We start from the raw sequence: 17,325 nt of genomic DNA, 5'->3' as shown, positions 1-17,325 counted from the left end.
TCTCGAAATACGAGAATTAATTTGATTCTATTTTAGCAAATATTCCATTAAAAAATATATGAAACCCTTTATTTTACTATAACTATCAACATATACGAATGACGGGCTTTGTACCAATAAGGAACACACCTAAAATAATTAATTACGTTCAAATAACGGAGCACACAAAGAGCATCGCTTCGCATCAGCTGTTAAAGAAAAAAAAATAACGGGACATCGGCGATAGAGATTGGTCACACCGACGGCCACATCAAATCTGGGGGTCTAGCGTGTGACCCTGTTATTTCTATACTGCAATAAAGTAGCTGTGTAATCTTAGATAAGTTGTGTGTCGTTGTTATATTAATATACGAAAATTTTAGTGTAATATATGTGCAAAATATGGAACGTGCAACTGGAACAGAAGTGTACGGGTGTGGCTCGCCCCATTCAACAGACATCACGCTAAATATACAGACTACAACTGGTGGTAATTTCTCCGTTAGCTTGAACGGTAAAAATACAGTGGAGCACCTTAAAAAGTTGGTCTCCAAGAAGCTAAAAGTGTCAAAGGACCGAATATGTCTTCTGCATCGCGAAAGGTAAGTGTAGCGTCGGACGCCAAACTTCTATTGTTAAACATAGGTATCACGGAAATAAGTTGCGTCGATACGATGACGCATCCGCGTCCTTTGACTGTTGTTGATAAGTTGTACTGTGTTGGCAGACAACTCCAGGACGGCACTTTGGACGAGAATGGCTTGTTGGACGGCTCGCGCGTCATACTGCTGCCCAGCGTGGAGACGGGCCTGCTGGTGAGCACGTCACCTTGTGTCGACACATCGATCTCATACACCTCAATCACGTGTTTCACAACAATCACTTCACCACAATTCATTATTCATCACCATAATTCACTAAAACACATTATACTATTGATGTATGCAAATGTGGGATATCTTTATCGTGGTTTTTGATTGTTCACAGAGTCAGAGGCCTGAAAACTCTGTGATGCAAGCTTTAGAATCACTTAATGACACACAAGTAAATGACTTTTTAAGTGGTAAATCACCACTAAACCTGACAATGAGACTTGGTGATCACATGATGCTTATACAGCTTCAGTTGTCCACACTAAACTCTTCAGGTGGCAAATCACTAAGGACATCCACACCCGCTAAAGCATCCAGTTCTACAAGTACAAAATGTGACCATTCAGAATCTTCAAGTTCACAAAGCACCTCGCAGAAGTCTTCAAAGAATGAGGATTCATCAGAGGGCATTAAAGTCAAAGATGCATCAACATCACCAATGTTACAGAAACATGAATTGGAAATGCTACAAAATGCATTCCAGTTGTATCGTACAATGGCTGAAGAAAAATATGCAAATAAAACTGAAACAGATAAAAAAGATGTTGATGCTTCCAATTGTTCAATGTCAGATCTATCAGATACATCTTTAGAGAATGAACAATCACCTATTAAGTCTCTTTCTAATTTAGTATCTAGTCCAATGGATGCATCAGTCTCTGAGAGTAGAGAAACAACTATTACAAATTCAGTTAAAAGTAGTTTAATAGATCTTTTATCAAATAATAAACCTAATGATGTGACTCCTTCCACGAGTGCTGCGTGTGACAAAACATACTCCTCTACCGCATCCATCACACCAGAGAGCTCACTCAGCGATGACAGTGACAATTTCACAGACCAAAGTTCATTTCTAGCTGAAAGCACCATAGATGAATATCCAATGGAGAATTTATTCAACAGTGCAATAGACAAAGGCTTGTTTGAGGAACAAGATGAATCTATGATGGACAGAGAGATTTCAAATCTGGCTACAACCAGTCATGGAAGTCAAGAGTCTCCGAATGGGTCTTTACCCTCCTTCCAAAGTTTAAATGAGCCTTTAAAAAACAAACGGTTCCAATATCTTCTACATAAAACTTCAAAGTTTAAACGTCCCATTGGACAGAATAAACAGAAGGCATTTATGCAATCTGTTGTTAATAAGCACAAAAAAAGAATGCAAATGCGACAAGAAACTCAACCGCAACCATCTACCTCAAGAACTGAGCCTTATGTAGGCAGTGTTAAGAAACCTGTACCTTTAAGTACTGCTATTGCTGAGGATAATGCTGTACCATCTACATCAAAAGCCTCTTTCAAAGCTCCTGATGCACCCAAAAAGGCACAAAGAGTCTCTCCAACTCCACCAGTTGATACAAAAGCTCTTATAGAGGCCTCAAAGAATTTAACACAGAAACTTAAAAGGTTATCAAAAGAGGTTTTGACAAATAAACTTGATCTCAGAATGGCGGAGGAAACGGTACGCTCCAAGATAGGTCCCGGTGCTGTAATTGAGTCAATGAAACATCATGGCAAAGGAATATATTCAGGAACATTCTCTGGAACACTGAACCCTGCTTTGCAAGATAGGTAAGCTATTTGTATTATCTTTAGTTTACATTTACAAAACATTTACATAAAACATGTTGAACAAAATATTTAGTGGAACATTCTCCAGTGATGTCATTAAACAAATTTATTGGGAATGTATAAATTCTTAATAGATGTTATAAAAAAAGTTTTTCTAAGCAACTATTCTATACAAGGTAATGCAATTAATGTAATAAATGTTGTATAAATAAAATTCTTCAAACTTACACAATAGTGCAAATGAATTTTGATTTCATGAAAATTTTCATATGCAAACAATATGTCAAGATAGCAATTACACAATAATCATGATGCAGCAAACATATTTACATATTCATTGCAAAAATAGGCCTCTATAGAGAAAGTTTCTTTTATTGGTTATATTGATTTTAATACTGTAATTTGTAGATTTTAAAGGGCATTAGAGCATATATCTTTCAATCCAATTTATTTTTTTCATAAACTAAGTGTATTAAATAAGTTATGATGCCTAATTAACTTATTAACTTATTAATATGATGCCTAGTTTAAAATATGAATCATTTGGATAGAAATAATAATCAATCTTACTTCTTAAGTCTTTGTTAAAGGTCACATTATAAAAATGCTTACGTATGTATTACGCATGTATGTACATGTTAAAATATTAATTAGTAATTTTTCTTACATTGACATAAATATAAAGGTTTTTCTGCTGAAAAGTCACTTTTTGTGACATTTGCAAGTTCATCTTGTTACTAACATACCATATGCCGGAAATTATGTAATGCCTTTTATATTTCTTTTTAAAATCTCTATAATTACATATTTTTACAAAACAAGATATAAAAGCTATACATCTTATATCATCAGGAACAAATTGTCCAGTCTGTAATAAAATATATCTATCATACCTATATACTATAGTAATTTGTATTGACTTAGTTATTATTACTAAATTATAGTTAACTCTTCGCCCGCGACTCCGTCCGCGTGGTATTAAAAACAAAACCAAGTAGCCTATGTGTTCTTCCAGACTATCCTCTACATGTATGCCATATTTCATTGAGATCCGTTCAGCAGTTTGTAGCCTAAACTCTAAGAAACATCCATCTATCCATCTAAACTTTTACATTTATAATATTAGTATAAAGTATGCTTATAAAAAACTATATGAGATGGTAAAAGAATCACGATTCCCCCCTATTCTGAATGTTCTATACTCAGAGTGGTTAACAGTTAAGTGGTTGTTTTCATTTAACTAAAGCTATACTAAGGGTTGGTAGTAACCATAAAACTCTGAGTAGTATTACAAAACATTTGTATGTGTGAAATCTGTCCTGTTATATTTACGAGATGTGCATAGTGAGTAATTTCGAATAACAAGCTATTATAATTGTGTTTGTACAGCTTTTAGTGGAAAACCCACTATGTGTATAACCTAGTTAACATTTTAGATGCATAGGTTTTTAGCTACTCTTATATAGATATTACACATGTTAGTTTGATGTATTAATTTTGTTTGTTTTAGAGTTTTCTAGAACAAAAACTTATTTAATTACATTCATGTTATAAAGGGGAGGATTTATATTACATAGTAACCTTGGCTATGTTTATTACTTTTTTTTTATTTCCATGTGGATGACGTCGCAAGCAATAGCTAGTTGTATTCTATTTTACAGAACATGCCCAAAGTAGTTAATAAATAAGGATATATATACAAACTGATTTGTATTAAATTGTTTGATGAATTTGAAGTTCAAATATAGGTCACTAGCTGTGGCTGGCAACTTTGCGTGGAATTAAAAATAATAAAAATAATGGACTGATTTTTTTTTATTTTTAATTTCAACTACAACTTACTAAGTGGAAACATAGCTTTTTAATGGTAAAACGATTTTGAAATTTGAAATTTTGTAGTTGGCTCTGTAGTTTTAGAGATATTTCAATACATACAAATATCCAAAAATACAAATCTTTCCTCTTTATAATATTAGTATAGGTTTAAAATATATTTTGACTGTTTTCATTATCTTTGATGTTTTTTAACCTGCAGAATATAAATCAATGTTGAATTTATGTGTGTATTTGAATTTTTTGGGTTAACAGGTTACATTTGGTTTTCAGATATGGTCGTCCGAAGAGAGATATATCAACTATTATTCATATACTGAACGATTTGCTGTGCGCTTCGCCGCCAATATCCACTCTTGCGCAGGTATTTTATATATTTCCTTTATATTGTTCAAATATTATAGATTAAATTGTTCATATTTCACTGATAAACTACTTTGAAATGAATGATCTCATAATTTGTGCTTTATAGCTATTTAAACTTTGGATTGTCAGTGTCTGCCCGCTGTTATGTAAATTCTGACTTCTCCAAACTCTATTCAAATGTAAATGTTTATTCTTTGATACAAATATTCTGCCAAATTGTTTTAGTATTACAGTTATATCTTGATTTCTGTCTATGATACTATTATAAAGGACTGAAAATGTTATAAATTTAAGAATTGTTTGTGATAATGACTTTTTAGTTTCAATCTTACTTCCTATTAGATATGATAAGTAGTTATTACGCTTTATTAAGATATGCTTGAAATTTATTTCAAATATGAAGAATTACAATAGTGTACTAGAAAGGTACTGTAAAATAAAATTTGTAAAATGATATTTCAGAAGGAAACAAAGCACATATGTTCCGCTGGCGTGTCTGAGGAGAGCGGCGCGTGCTCGCTGGGCGAGTGCGAGGGGCACGCGGGCAAGCCGTGCGCGTGCCCCCAGGCGTGCCGGTGCCCCCGGCGTGACCCCGCGTGCCCCGCGTGCCCCGCATGCGCCGCCTCGCCCGGACAGCCGTGCAAGAAGTGTGACACCGCGAACGCTCTCGCTATAGAAAACTCAAAGACTAAGTGTAAACTGGAGCAGCTGCGGCTGGTGATGCAGCAGAAGAAGCAGCGCCGTGAAGCGAGGAAGCTTAAGACCTCGCCGTACGCGGGCGCGCCCCCTAAGGCGCTGGGGTCGCCCGACGCCGCGCCCCCCGCACCCCCTGCACCCCCCGTGCCCGACGAGATCGAGACCCTCGCCTAACTCGCACCCCCTACACCATGCGACGTCATCTACACCGTCCCCCGTACACTCTAAATTATAGTCACCCTTGTTTTGCTTCGAACTAAATCATAACATCATAACATACTTTACATGCAACACTAAATTCACCTGCGAACCTGACATTTAGAACATAAAATATACTAATACAATTCTAACTTCAGCCTAAAAGTTACCGTTAGTATAGACGCGTGGTATGTTCTATGGATATTTTTACCATTATAATTTAGTATAACGACTTGGCGTCGCGTGTGACGGACATTCTGCACTGAATGTTCGTGAATATTCTATTCTATTCTAAATTACGACTCATAGATATATAACCTATAAATGGAGTGTTTAAAATTTGACATCTAATCGAGAATTGAGTTTAGAAATGTCTTTTTTTAGTGTAAATAACACTGAATTTACTCGAACAAGAGGCCTCCGGAGATTGTTTTATCGCCTTTTTTGCTCTAGATTATCTATAGATTATATATCTATGTATGACAGCTTGTGTTGAGTTCGGCAGAGACATCTAGCAGCACTTGTCTGCATGTACAAATAAAAATATATTAGCGAAATCCGTAGATATTAGTTTAATTGTAACGCAGTCGGTCATCTGATGTCGGTTGCGGTGTGGCTGACTTTTGTTGTTATTTTTTAGATTATATTTAATTATATTCAGTCAATTTTTTTTATCTATGTACCTTCAATATTCTTATTCCTGTTATCGGATTCACTTTCTAAAGTTGTACAAAATTGACAGATAAAATAGTGTATTATAGATTATAAAACTGGTTTGCAATTTGACCATTTGCCTTGTGTTTATTAGCAATTAATTGGCACTGTTATTCTTAGTTATTTTGTCTTGTTTTTTTCTTCTTTTCTTTTTTTTTGAATTTGTTATTTAAAATAAATGTTTTCCTAACTTTACACGATTTATCAAGTCTTTTATTGTTTTGATAGATAGGTTGACACCATGATTTATATAAAGTATCATTTCGATGTGTATTTGCGGGTAGACACGAAAAAAGTATATAGTCTATATAAATTTCAAGGGGGTGGAAGTCTTGAATAATATTTTATATGATTTATGTACTAATCGAATTAGAAATATTGACGATATAACGGCCTGTGCCTAATAAAATGGCTCTATTTGGCTTCGAGATTGACACGTGATCGAATCAAAGTTCCTCCATACATACATTTTTGATTGTAAGCATTCTAAGGTTTTCTTTCAATTTCTTAATAGTTACCAACTCTTCAAAATTAATAGACAAATAATAGAATGTTTTCCATATATTCAAAGTAAAATCTACATTTAATTAAAAATAAATGATTTGTTTCTATGTAATTGATTTAGCTTACATATAAATTTATCTGTAAATAGTGATATGAAATAGAATTATAAAAGTTTAGAGTTGACGATTTCTTGCTTATCAGAAACAATAAAAATGAGCTATTTTTATAAATATAAAAGTAAAGTCAAAAAGATGTTTAAAATATGCTGAAGCCTTCATATTTAACCTTCCTTGATGCAAATTACTGCCAACTCGAAAGATATATAATAAATATTATATCGAGGTTTGTTAGATTGCTTATATATTTGAATGCAATGTCTTCCTAAGTATAATTTAAAATTCATTTGCATTACTCTTATATTCCATTTTGGTAAGGGACCAAATAACAAGCTGGTAGTATTTCGGTGTAGCGTAGCAATAAACAGCACAGTCTACAGACGTGCAAGAAGTGCCTATCGATGTTTTGAAATTAATTGTGTTGTGCCATGTCTATCCATTCTTTGGTCTGTGGCATTTTTGTTCGTATTAGATCTCTTACCAATTTGGCTCATATCTTAAACTTAATTTGATTTAGATAATTCGAAACTTTGGCCGATAACTATTGTTTATTGTAAATATCTTTGTTACCATTAGACATGAAACATTTTTGTTATAAGGGCCGAATAAATATCTATGCTAACAGATTACTAAGGGAAACGGGGAAAAAATGTTTTTTTTTTGTCCTTGTATTTGCATGTATAGTGAGGAGAATAAAGTTATAATATAAAAACAACGTTTTATTTCTTTTACCTATTTTTACAAATGTTTATAGTTAAATTTCATTTATTTGATACTAGCTTTCGCCCGCGACGGGGACCGCTCCGTGGTATTAAAAAATAACAAAAATTAATAATCAGTGTTCTTCCAGACTATCCTCCACATCTATACCAAATTTCATCGAAATCTGTTCAGTAGTTTAGGCTACAAACTCTAACAAACATCCATACATCCAAACTTTCGCATTTATAATATGAGTAAGATGTTATAAATAAAAGACAATTTATTTAAATCAAATTTAATTAACAAGATGTGTACGGCGCAAACTAAATCTATCACATTTGAGATTAGTACAACAAGAGAGTATATTAACCTTAAAAAGACAATTAAATTAGTATGTCATGTTTAACAGTGGGTTTTCATTGTCGCCACTTTTAAAACCATGTGAATAGTGATATTTTACGGAACTATTATGATTTGGATGAAACCTTAAGTTAATAGGCCAGGAATACCTGAAATAGAACGCACAACACTTATCTAAACTAATTTTATTTTATAGCTAAATTTTATCTTTATGTTCATGGTTTTAACATGCAATTATTTGAAAAACATTGAACATATATTCTTCGATTTTAGTATATCAAATACTAAAAATCAATTGAATTACTAGATTTTAAATAAAAAAAAAAGTTGTCATTTACCGGACTTTTTGCTATTGATTGATATTTGAAGTTATCAGTCCGTTTTGGGTTCACGTAAAAAAAGTCTGTACTTCTCGTAAATTATTTTATTATATAAAGTTCTCATATAAATAGCACATAACCCAAACACGCTTCACGCACGGAGTCGCGGGGAGTGCTGTGACGTCACCTGTCGTCACAACACTCCCCGCCACAAAATTGTATTACAAGTAAAGTTGACAGATACGACACAAGATATGTACCAACACTTAGTGATCATTAATCCCTTAGTGTTGATTTAATTTGAGAAAACAACACTAATTGATTTGCAACCACTAAACTAAAAAAGTGGCTATTAAATCGCTGAAATAGCGAAGCGATTCTCAGACATCAAGGTTGACAACAAAGGTTGTCTACTTTTTAAAAGGAAAGAAAGAGACATTCCTCGTTTTTCTAAATGACTGTTGATAGTTGACGTATGACGTGATCTGTCAGACTCCACGTAGTCTTAGAAGAGTAGTGTGCTCATGCCGCCCATCTCCGCCTGCTCCTTGACGAAGATCTCGAAGTACTGGTAGATGATGGTGACGGCGAGCAGGATGCCGGTGCCGGAGCCGATGGCGCCGAGGAAGTCGGCGAGCACGGAGAGCGCGCCGATGCAGAGACCTCCGAACGCCGCCGCGGTGGGGATGTAGCGGTTCAGCTCGTGGATCATGGAGTTGTCGCGGTGGCCGCGCATCACCATCTGCTGCTCCTTCAGCTGCTTTGCCACCTGGTGGACAATTGTTATATGCTTGATTAATTTTAAAATGTCAGATCATATATGCATAGCGAAATTTTAAAAACAAAAAAATCATAAATGGTGCCTACGTACACATCAACAATGTGATTTACATATTATTTTATGCCTTTTATATTAACTTGATAAATACTAATTTCAGTGTAAAATTAAAATTAAAAGTCGCAAGAAAATTCTAACAGCTAACAGTTAATACTAAAATATCAAGCATTGATAAGGCCACGTTTAAATTACAAATTAGTATCAGATTGTAATCGGTGGTAAGTATACAAGAGGGTAGTGGAGCTTTAGGAAGCCGAAGTGAGACTGACATCTTTGGCGGAGGAGCCGGAGACGTCGATCCAGGTCTTGGAGAAGAAGGCGCAGGAGCCGAGCATGAAGAGCACGTAGAGCAGCGCGTGCAGCGGGTCGTGCGCGATGTGCGCCAGCGACTCGGGCGGGCTGAAGTAGTAGCAGAGGCCGCCCACCGGGTAGGCGCGCGCCGGCCCGCCGCCGCCCACGTCCGCCCACACGCCCAGCAGGTTCACCAGGAAGTTGCCGCTGAACTTCACCGCCAGCATCTGCACACACGGTACTACACTCTTTATACATTCCGATTTTATATTTTAACTAGCTTTCGCCAGCGACGCCGTCCGCGTGGATTTAAAAAAAAATAAAATTGAGTAGCCTAAGTGTTCTTCCAGATTATCCTCTACGTATATGCCAAATTTCATGGAAATCCGTTCAGCCGTTTAGGCTACAAACTCCAACAAACATCCATCCATCCAAACTTTCGCATTTATAATATTAGTATCATAGATGCAACAAAATGACAAAGGATTTTCAAAATATTGTATCCAAAGTGGAAATTGTCTTTATATTTATATAGCCTATATTGTATTGAAATACCTCAAAAACTACTGAGCCGATTTTACAAATTCGTTCACTGTTAGAAAGGTGTGACGGGTATTAATATTCTTTAATTTGACGCGAACGAAGTCGCAAGCAACAGCTAGTCGTTATATAAAAATGTCAGAGAGTAACTCCAGAATCACTAAATGAATTTCGATTATATTTGTCATAAATATAGAACATAGTCTAACTTGTGTTTCTCCAAAGAATGTACTAACTATATTAAAAAAAAAAACATGAAAAAAGGTATTACCTGCGAGATGACGTAGAGGTTAGAGACGAGCGCGGACTGCAGGATGATGGGGATATTGGAGGTGTAGAACAGCTTGATGGGGTAGGAGGAGTACTGGCCGCGGTACCGCGCTGACTTGATCGGCAGGTCCACGCGGAAGCCCTGCGCACACAACGCGTTTTTACAACACAGGAAGAAAACAAACAATATAGACTTATAAACAACAATCAACAAAGAATGTTCCAAACAAATTTTACGATTAAACAAAATTGCTATTAATTTCTGACAGGAAATATATGTCATTTCACATAAAACTACTTTAAAACAAGACAATACCACACACATTAATCCTTTATTGGCAGTAAGCGTTACTTACTTATACTACCTATGTAAAATACATAGGTAGTTTATATAGATATTATTTTTTATATGGATAAATAATTTTTGTAACCGAGTGGTAGAATATTAATTCAAATTAACCTTAGAGGAGACATATAGTAAGGTAACGATATAAATACCTGGAAGTATATGACGATAGCAAATACGAGCACTGTAGCGAGCAAGTTCATGAGGTTAGGCAGGTTCTGGCGGTAGAAGGCTTCCCGCAGCGCGCGCACCTTGTCCGGACGTGTCGCCAGTAAGTGGAACAGCGCGATCACCGCGCCCTCGAATTCTGTGCCTCTGCCTACATCACACACACATAATTACTAACTGATGATGGGTGTTACCCGATGGGGATTTTCCCATTGGGTTGATTGAGTCCGTACAATCTACCAAACCAATGGGAAACACCCCTGAGAACATTGTAACTTTCAACAAGTAGTCAACCTAATGGATTATTTTGGAAATTCATCTTTTCTAGAGTAAATTACAAAAGCCAAATTCGCTATAAATAGCAAAATGACTCAAAGACAGCCTTTGCAGATTCGGTGTTTATAAACATCAGGGCAAGGAGAAAGTGAATACTTTCCCTTTTTATTTGTTCCCTTCTCTGCCAAATTCAACTCCCTTTCCCATCCCCCCCCCCTTTATGAAGTTTGGAAAGGGAAAACCAAATCAAGCATTTAGTAATATAAAAAAGAAATGTAAACTTTACCAGCCTTACAAATAATTCTGGTATAAAGTTGAACTTAAGAACAAAAGAAAGCTGTAAAAGTACATTAAAATTGAATAGTATGGATATAATACATACCGGTGTTAACTGTGGCAGGTGAGAAGGCCTTCCATACAATCGTCTCACAGATATTTGTGGCAATGAACAGAGAAATACCAGATCCCAGACCATATCCTGTAAATAATAAATTGTCACATTACAAATAACTACTAAAATCACTTGGGTCTTATTAAAAAACTCTGAAATTATTAGCACAAACTCCAACAAACATTGTTTTAAAATACTCAAAACTTGGGAAACAAAATGAATAAACAGAATTTGTCCTTTCACTTTCTACATCTATACTGTAAACGGATTAAATATAAAAAAAATCTGTAGTTAGTAAAATACTGTACCTTTCTGTAGAAGTTCATCGAGTAATAACACAATGAGTCCAGCAACAAACAGCTGTATAATAATGAGCAGACATACACCAGCACCAATCTCGCTCGGCTCACCGTACATGCCTGTCATTACGTACACAATAGCCTGTCCTACTGTGATCACCATACCAAACACTGGAAATATATCAAATTGTGAATAAACAAATATATATCACGGAATGAAAAAGATAAGTAGCCTAAGTGTTCTTCTAGACTATGACTCTACATCTATGCCTTAATCAAGATCTGTTGAATTATTTAGGTGGCAAACTCTAACAAACTTGTAAACTATCCTTGTATATAAAAATCCTTCGTAGTTATTGCATTCAAACAGTAATAGGTTGTTAATTTTAAAATTTGATGACTGACAATGTTTACGATAGATATAAATATTAATAGATTTATGTTAAGAATTTGGTATAACGCCAGATTTGAAAGTACTAAGAGAGATTGGCAATTTGCCTTTGAAATAAATAATTGCTTTTGTATAATAACTGACAAAAAAATTACATATAATATTAAGAAATTTTAGTTTTACAGTTGATTATGTTAGATTTTTTACAAGATTGGAAAATATTCTTATCACCTTTGAAAATGTTGCAACATTTTGAAATCCACAATATAAAATGTTTCTTGGATTTTTTTTTACAGTTTACATATGTTGAAAATAAAAGTATGAATTTGAAAACTTTCTAATGGTTTTGGTTTATGTAAAGTGGCATTTAGTGTGCATAAATTTTCTGTTTATTTATGTGTAATAACAATAGACTAAGAATTAGTTTCTACATCTTGTTATGTTGTACATTTTGATACAAATGTTAAATAATTACATAAAGATTCTTACGTTTCTGTGCTCCGTTGAATAACGCTCTGTCTTTCGGAGTGTCACCAACTTCAATAATCTTTGCACCAGCTAACAGTTGCATGATGAGACCTGACGTTACGATGGGAGAGATACCGAGTTCCATAAGCGTTCCTCTGTTTGAAGCAAGGATCACACGGATCCAGTAGAAGGGGTCTGCGCTGTCCGAAGACATTATACCGAATAATGGAATCTGAAAGTACAGTGTTTGTTACATTATGCTGATTTACAACAAGAATTTTTTGAAATTAAATGTATTAAAATCTGTCAAGATTTTAATATCATGTACTATTTATTTATAGTCCATTGTGAAGTTTTGTTGTACTTTGACGGTTTGTGGTACTTGGTACGTTGGAAGTTTTACAGATAAAACTAATCTTGATTGTTACATTTAGATGATATTTGACATATTCTTATAAATCTTTCGAAACATTTAAAAATTCCATTGAACTTTTCTATGTAAAGCCATTTATGTCTAAGGTAGCATATGTATGTCAAAGTTTTACTCAAATATATATTTTAGTCATATATTCATAGCAAAACATATGGTAAGTACATGTAATTAGTAGTTAATTAGTGATAAAACATCATTTATATGTTAGAGAACATAGAATGTTAGACTTACCTGGCAGCATACTAAGAAAATAAATAATGTGATTGCTGTCCATAATACTTTTTCTCGAAATTGGATCTGAAAAAGGAAAAGTTAATGATTAATGTTTGATGTGACGCTAGCAAATTGCTTTACAGTTACGTACCCCAAATCAAGGCATAACCTAAAACACTTTCACTTTTTGTTAATCGAAATACATTTCGAAAATTCCGTGAAACTACTCAATTTCTTATTTTAAAAGCTTCGTAAAGGAAATCTAAGACGTAAAGACTGATTTTGAATGAAAACCAGGATGGGCTTACCTTTCTCTCGGGTTTTGCTATTTCCGGTAATATACTGCAGAATGGCTTTATAACTTCCAGGAATTTGACTGTAAAGACGAGAAATCTTAAGTTATTTTACACCTTTTAACACACAAAGTACAATTCAGAAAATTATTCACACAAAAAGAAGCAATACGTGTCTATACGATATTCACTATTTTTAAGCAATATTACAACGATACTCACTTCCCATTTTGTTTTACTGTATTTTAACTATCCTAACTAAAATAATTACTGATGAATTCGGATGAAACCATTCAACATTTGTTCAATAATAAGACTCCAACTCGACTTTTACTAAAGTGAACCTGCGCAACGCCGCCAGCGAGCTGTCCACAAATGACACGTCCACAACGTCACGTCACGTGACCTGTGATGTTGGCGTTGTAATACATTACCCTATTTTAAATTAATTAATACACTTTCATTAAGATTTTTTTACTTATTTTAATTTATTACGTATTTGTAGTTAACTAAATCACATATTATAACAAATTTTAAAATCATTGCTTTAAAACTAACAATAAAGGATAAAGTAGTTCAGGTTTATTTCAATTGTTTTAAGTATTGATTTATTTTAAACTCGACGTTGCAATTCAAATCATTTTGTATATGTTTGGCGATAAGCATTGTTATGTTTTCAAAATCTTTCAAACATTAATTGTATGTGAATTTTCTTGCAGATTTTTAAAATTTTCCCATTTTCATACAAGGCTATAAATGTCAATTTTCTTATGTTGTATGTCAATGTCACTGTCAAAAAAAAAAACTGTCGGGCATGGTTGTTCCATGTGTATTTGTAAATAATTGAATTTCTTTTTTAACAGAAAGTACTATTGATAAGCAAAAATGCAGCAGGCTCATCGCGCTGGAAACTTAAAACAGAGCAATAAAGTTCACAAATCACGTCACAGATCAAAACGCAGTATTTCTGCCGCTGTTAAAGGTTAGAAAAATACTTTATAAACGTACTCCAATATCAGTTATCTTGCAAAGAGAGGCTAATGTAAGTTATTTCCTATTAGGTAAAATAAGTGTCGATGCGATTTTTCGTCGAAATCGTCATGCGTTGAGTAAACAAGACCGTCGCAATCAGGCGATGCAAATACGTAAACGAGATCGGGAAGAAGTTCTGGCCAAGAAACGTGCCATTGGTGGTACTCGTACGCCGCCTTTCCTGGTTTGCGTTGTGCCTCTTAACGCACAGCTTGATGTACAATCTGCTCTGGTTATTTTGAAAACATGTTCGGAAACAGCTGTGGCTAGTACATCAGAAAATGGAATATTGCACATTAGGTAATTTATTTTTCTTTGATACTTAAAACTGTACATATCTTAACAACTGTCGTGTTTTGTCTGCTTACAAATCATAGACATTTTAATGGAATTAAGAGTTTAAGCATTGCCATATTATTTAAGATGTGTTTGTTTTTTAAATGGAATATTTAATACCCAGTTCATCTATTTTTAGCTTGCCAAACTTTAAACAGCGTTTCTCCTTTATATGCCCTGAGATTGAGAATGAATTTAGTTTACTTGATGCGCTAAAAGTTGCCGATACAGTGCTATTTGTTAGTTCCACTCTTGATGAACCTGTTGATGAGTGGGGGGAGAAGGCACTTGCTTTAACTATGGCTCAAGGTATACCAACACCAATTGTAGTCGCAATGGATATTGAAGGAGTACATCCTAAGAAACGAACATCTGAAAAACAAAATGTTCAAAAACTTATTTCTAAATGGTTACCAGAAGAAAAAGTATTACAGCTAGATAAAAGTTCCGATGGACTTAATGTTTTACGTAAAATTGGTAACCAAAAGCGTAAAATCATACACCACAGAGAAAAAAGACCTTACATGTTGGCTGAAGAAGTGGAATATGTACCAGATTCAGAAGGAGATTTAGGTACCCTTAAGGTAACAGGATATTTACGAGGAATGCCATTAAATGTTAATGGTTTAATCCATATAACAGGGTTAGGTGACTTTCAAATGTCACTAATAGAAGGCCTTGATGACCCTCATCCTTTGAACTTAGGTAAAGAAAATACTAAATCTGAAACTATGGAAGCTGAAATGACTAGAACAATCCTGCAAAGAGTTGATCCCACAAAACAGGAGAGCTTAGCATCAGAAAATATTCCAGACCCAATGGACGCAGAACAGACTTGGCCCACAGAAGAAGAAATAGAACAAGCTAATATTGACACAGTGAAGAAAGTAAAAAAGGTTCCTAAAGGTTGGTCTGATTACCAAGCGGCTTGGATTGTAGAGTCTGACCCTGAAGATGAATCAACGGGAAATAGTGATGATGGTGATGAAGATGAGGAATTTATGTCATGTGAGGAAGAGAACTCTGATAAAGAAGACAATAAAGAAGAGAACGATTTTCAGTCTGTTACTGAATCTGAGTTTGGACCGACTGATGAGAAATATGATGGAACTATAGATGCATTGGAGGAACATGAAATGTTACAAAAATTGGCAGCTGCTAAAGAGGAAAGACAGTTTCCGGATGAAGTGGACACACCACAGGATGTTCCTGCTAGGGAACGATTCATGAGGTACAGAGGACTGGAATCTTTCCGGACTTCCACTTGGGATTGCAAAGAGAATTTGCCAGAAGATTATGCTCGTATATTTCAATTTCAGAATTATGAACGCACTAGAAAGCGTGTGTTTAAAGAATTGGAAGACAGTCTTGTCAGTATGGTAAGATTTTCTTTTCTTCACATAATAATATTAGTAAGATTTAATACTAATCTAGCTTTATATTCTTTGTTTTAGTATGGTTCTTACATAACGATACATGTGGTAGGTGTTCGTAAAGATTTATGGAATGCTTTCAATACATCTAATGGTAATGCTCCATTGGCTGTATTTGGTCTACTTCCTCACGAGCACAAGATGTCTGTGATGAATGTGGTACTAAAGCGTACTGGCGCCAGTGATGAGCCCATCAAGAGTAAAGAACGACTTATTTTCCAAGTGGGATATAGAAGATTTATTGTTAATCCAGTTTTCAGTCAACATACAAACGGAAGTAAACATAAGGTTTGTTATTGCTCTACAGTTCATTAGTAATTAATATTTTTTATGCTTAAATAAGGTTATGATTAAAAATAAATTCTTAAATTTCAGTATGAAAGGTTTTTCCAACCAGCATCAACATGTGTAGCTACTTTCTTTGCTCCAATTCAATTCAGTCCATCATCAGTTCTATGCTTTAAGGTATGTGGAGTTTTGACTATTATCTTTATTTATTCGTGTTTATCTTATTTATTGTTTAATTTAATATGTAAATTCACAGGAGAAAAAGAACACGAAACTTCAGCTTATAGCGTCTGGAGTTTTACTTTCTTGCAATCCAGACAGGCTTATCATCAAGAGAATCATTCTATCTGGTCATCCATTTAAGGTATGTTTAAAATGTAAAAAAAATATATACTTATTAGTATATATTTTTTTTATACTTATTAGTAACATAATTGTAAGTGTAATTTCTACACTCAGACCACTAACTCCCGTGCCAGAATGGCGCGCTAATTCTAATGTGCCTGAATGACATTGACAGATGTCAGATAGGGATGTGACGTATATGCTAATAATCTAGTGTTGCGCCGATGCTCCAGCGTAGTACCGCTTTTCTCCATACCAATACCTTTGATTTTAACACATTCAAAGCCACAATGTCTAACAAAACAAGTTGGTTTAAAGTGTAAAAATTGCAATTTGTAAAAAAGTGAATATAACTTAGGGTGAGTTGCACCATATCGCCGGTTACCGTTAAAGTTAAAATTATTTGAAATGGTAATATTTGGAATAATCTTAAAATTTACTA

At 34.6% G+C, this 17,325-nt stretch overlaps 3 protein-coding genes across 3 annotated transcripts in view; 2 read left to right on the top strand and 1 right to left on the bottom strand.

The window, feature by feature from the left end:
* Nucleotides 1–216: 216 nt before the first annotated feature.
* Nucleotides 217–7,565, top strand: LOC106101582 (serine-rich adhesin for platelets). The gene is made up of 5 exons (XM_013280866.1): nt 217–581; nt 707–794; nt 967–2,423; nt 4,530–4,620; nt 5,085–7,565. The coding sequence occupies exons 1-5, from the start codon at nt 382–384 to the stop codon at nt 5,490–5,492; spliced, it is 2,244 nt and encodes a 747-aa protein (XP_013136320.1). The 5' UTR covers nt 217–381; the 3' UTR covers nt 5,493–7,565.
* Nucleotides 7,566–8,321: 756 nt separating this feature from the next.
* On the bottom strand, nt 8,322–13,835 carry LOC106101909 (protein transport protein Sec61 subunit alpha). The gene is made up of 10 exons (XM_013281275.1): nt 13,672–13,835; nt 13,465–13,532; nt 13,175–13,240; nt 12,532–12,742; nt 11,661–11,822; nt 11,344–11,439; nt 10,670–10,836; nt 10,173–10,313; nt 9,340–9,588; nt 8,322–9,001 (listed from the first exon to the last, which is right to left on the bottom strand). The coding sequence occupies exons 1-10, from the start codon at nt 13,676–13,678 to the stop codon at nt 8,738–8,740; spliced, it is 1,431 nt and encodes a 476-aa protein (XP_013136729.1). The 5' UTR covers nt 13,679–13,835; the 3' UTR covers nt 8,322–8,737.
* A 411-nt stretch (nt 13,836–14,246) lies between these two features.
* Nucleotides 14,247–17,325, top strand: part of LOC106102008 (pre-rRNA-processing protein TSR1 homolog) — a 6,677-nt gene continuing 3,598 nt past the window's right edge. Inside the window, exons 1-6 of the mRNA XM_013281404.1 lie at nt 14,247–14,431; nt 14,511–14,781; nt 14,957–16,196; nt 16,272–16,538; nt 16,626–16,715; nt 16,795–16,902. Coding sequence (XP_013136858.1) covers nt 14,335–14,431; nt 14,511–14,781; nt 14,957–16,196; nt 16,272–16,538; nt 16,626–16,715; nt 16,795–16,902 — 2,073 coding nt within the window. The 5' untranslated portion in view covers nt 14,247–14,334. The remainder of the gene's footprint in view (nt 14,432–14,510; nt 14,782–14,956; nt 16,197–16,271; nt 16,539–16,625; nt 16,716–16,794; nt 16,903–17,325) is intronic.

This window comes from Papilio polytes, unplaced genomic scaffold (genome assembly GCF_000836215.1).
Source record: "Papilio polytes unplaced genomic scaffold, Ppol_1.0 DF824303.1, whole genome shotgun sequence".
NCBI lineage: Eukaryota > Metazoa > Arthropoda > Insecta > Lepidoptera > Papilionidae > Papilio > Papilio polytes.
Note: the sequence above shows the minus strand (reverse complement) of the source record. Positions and strands in the feature narration are given on the sequence as shown.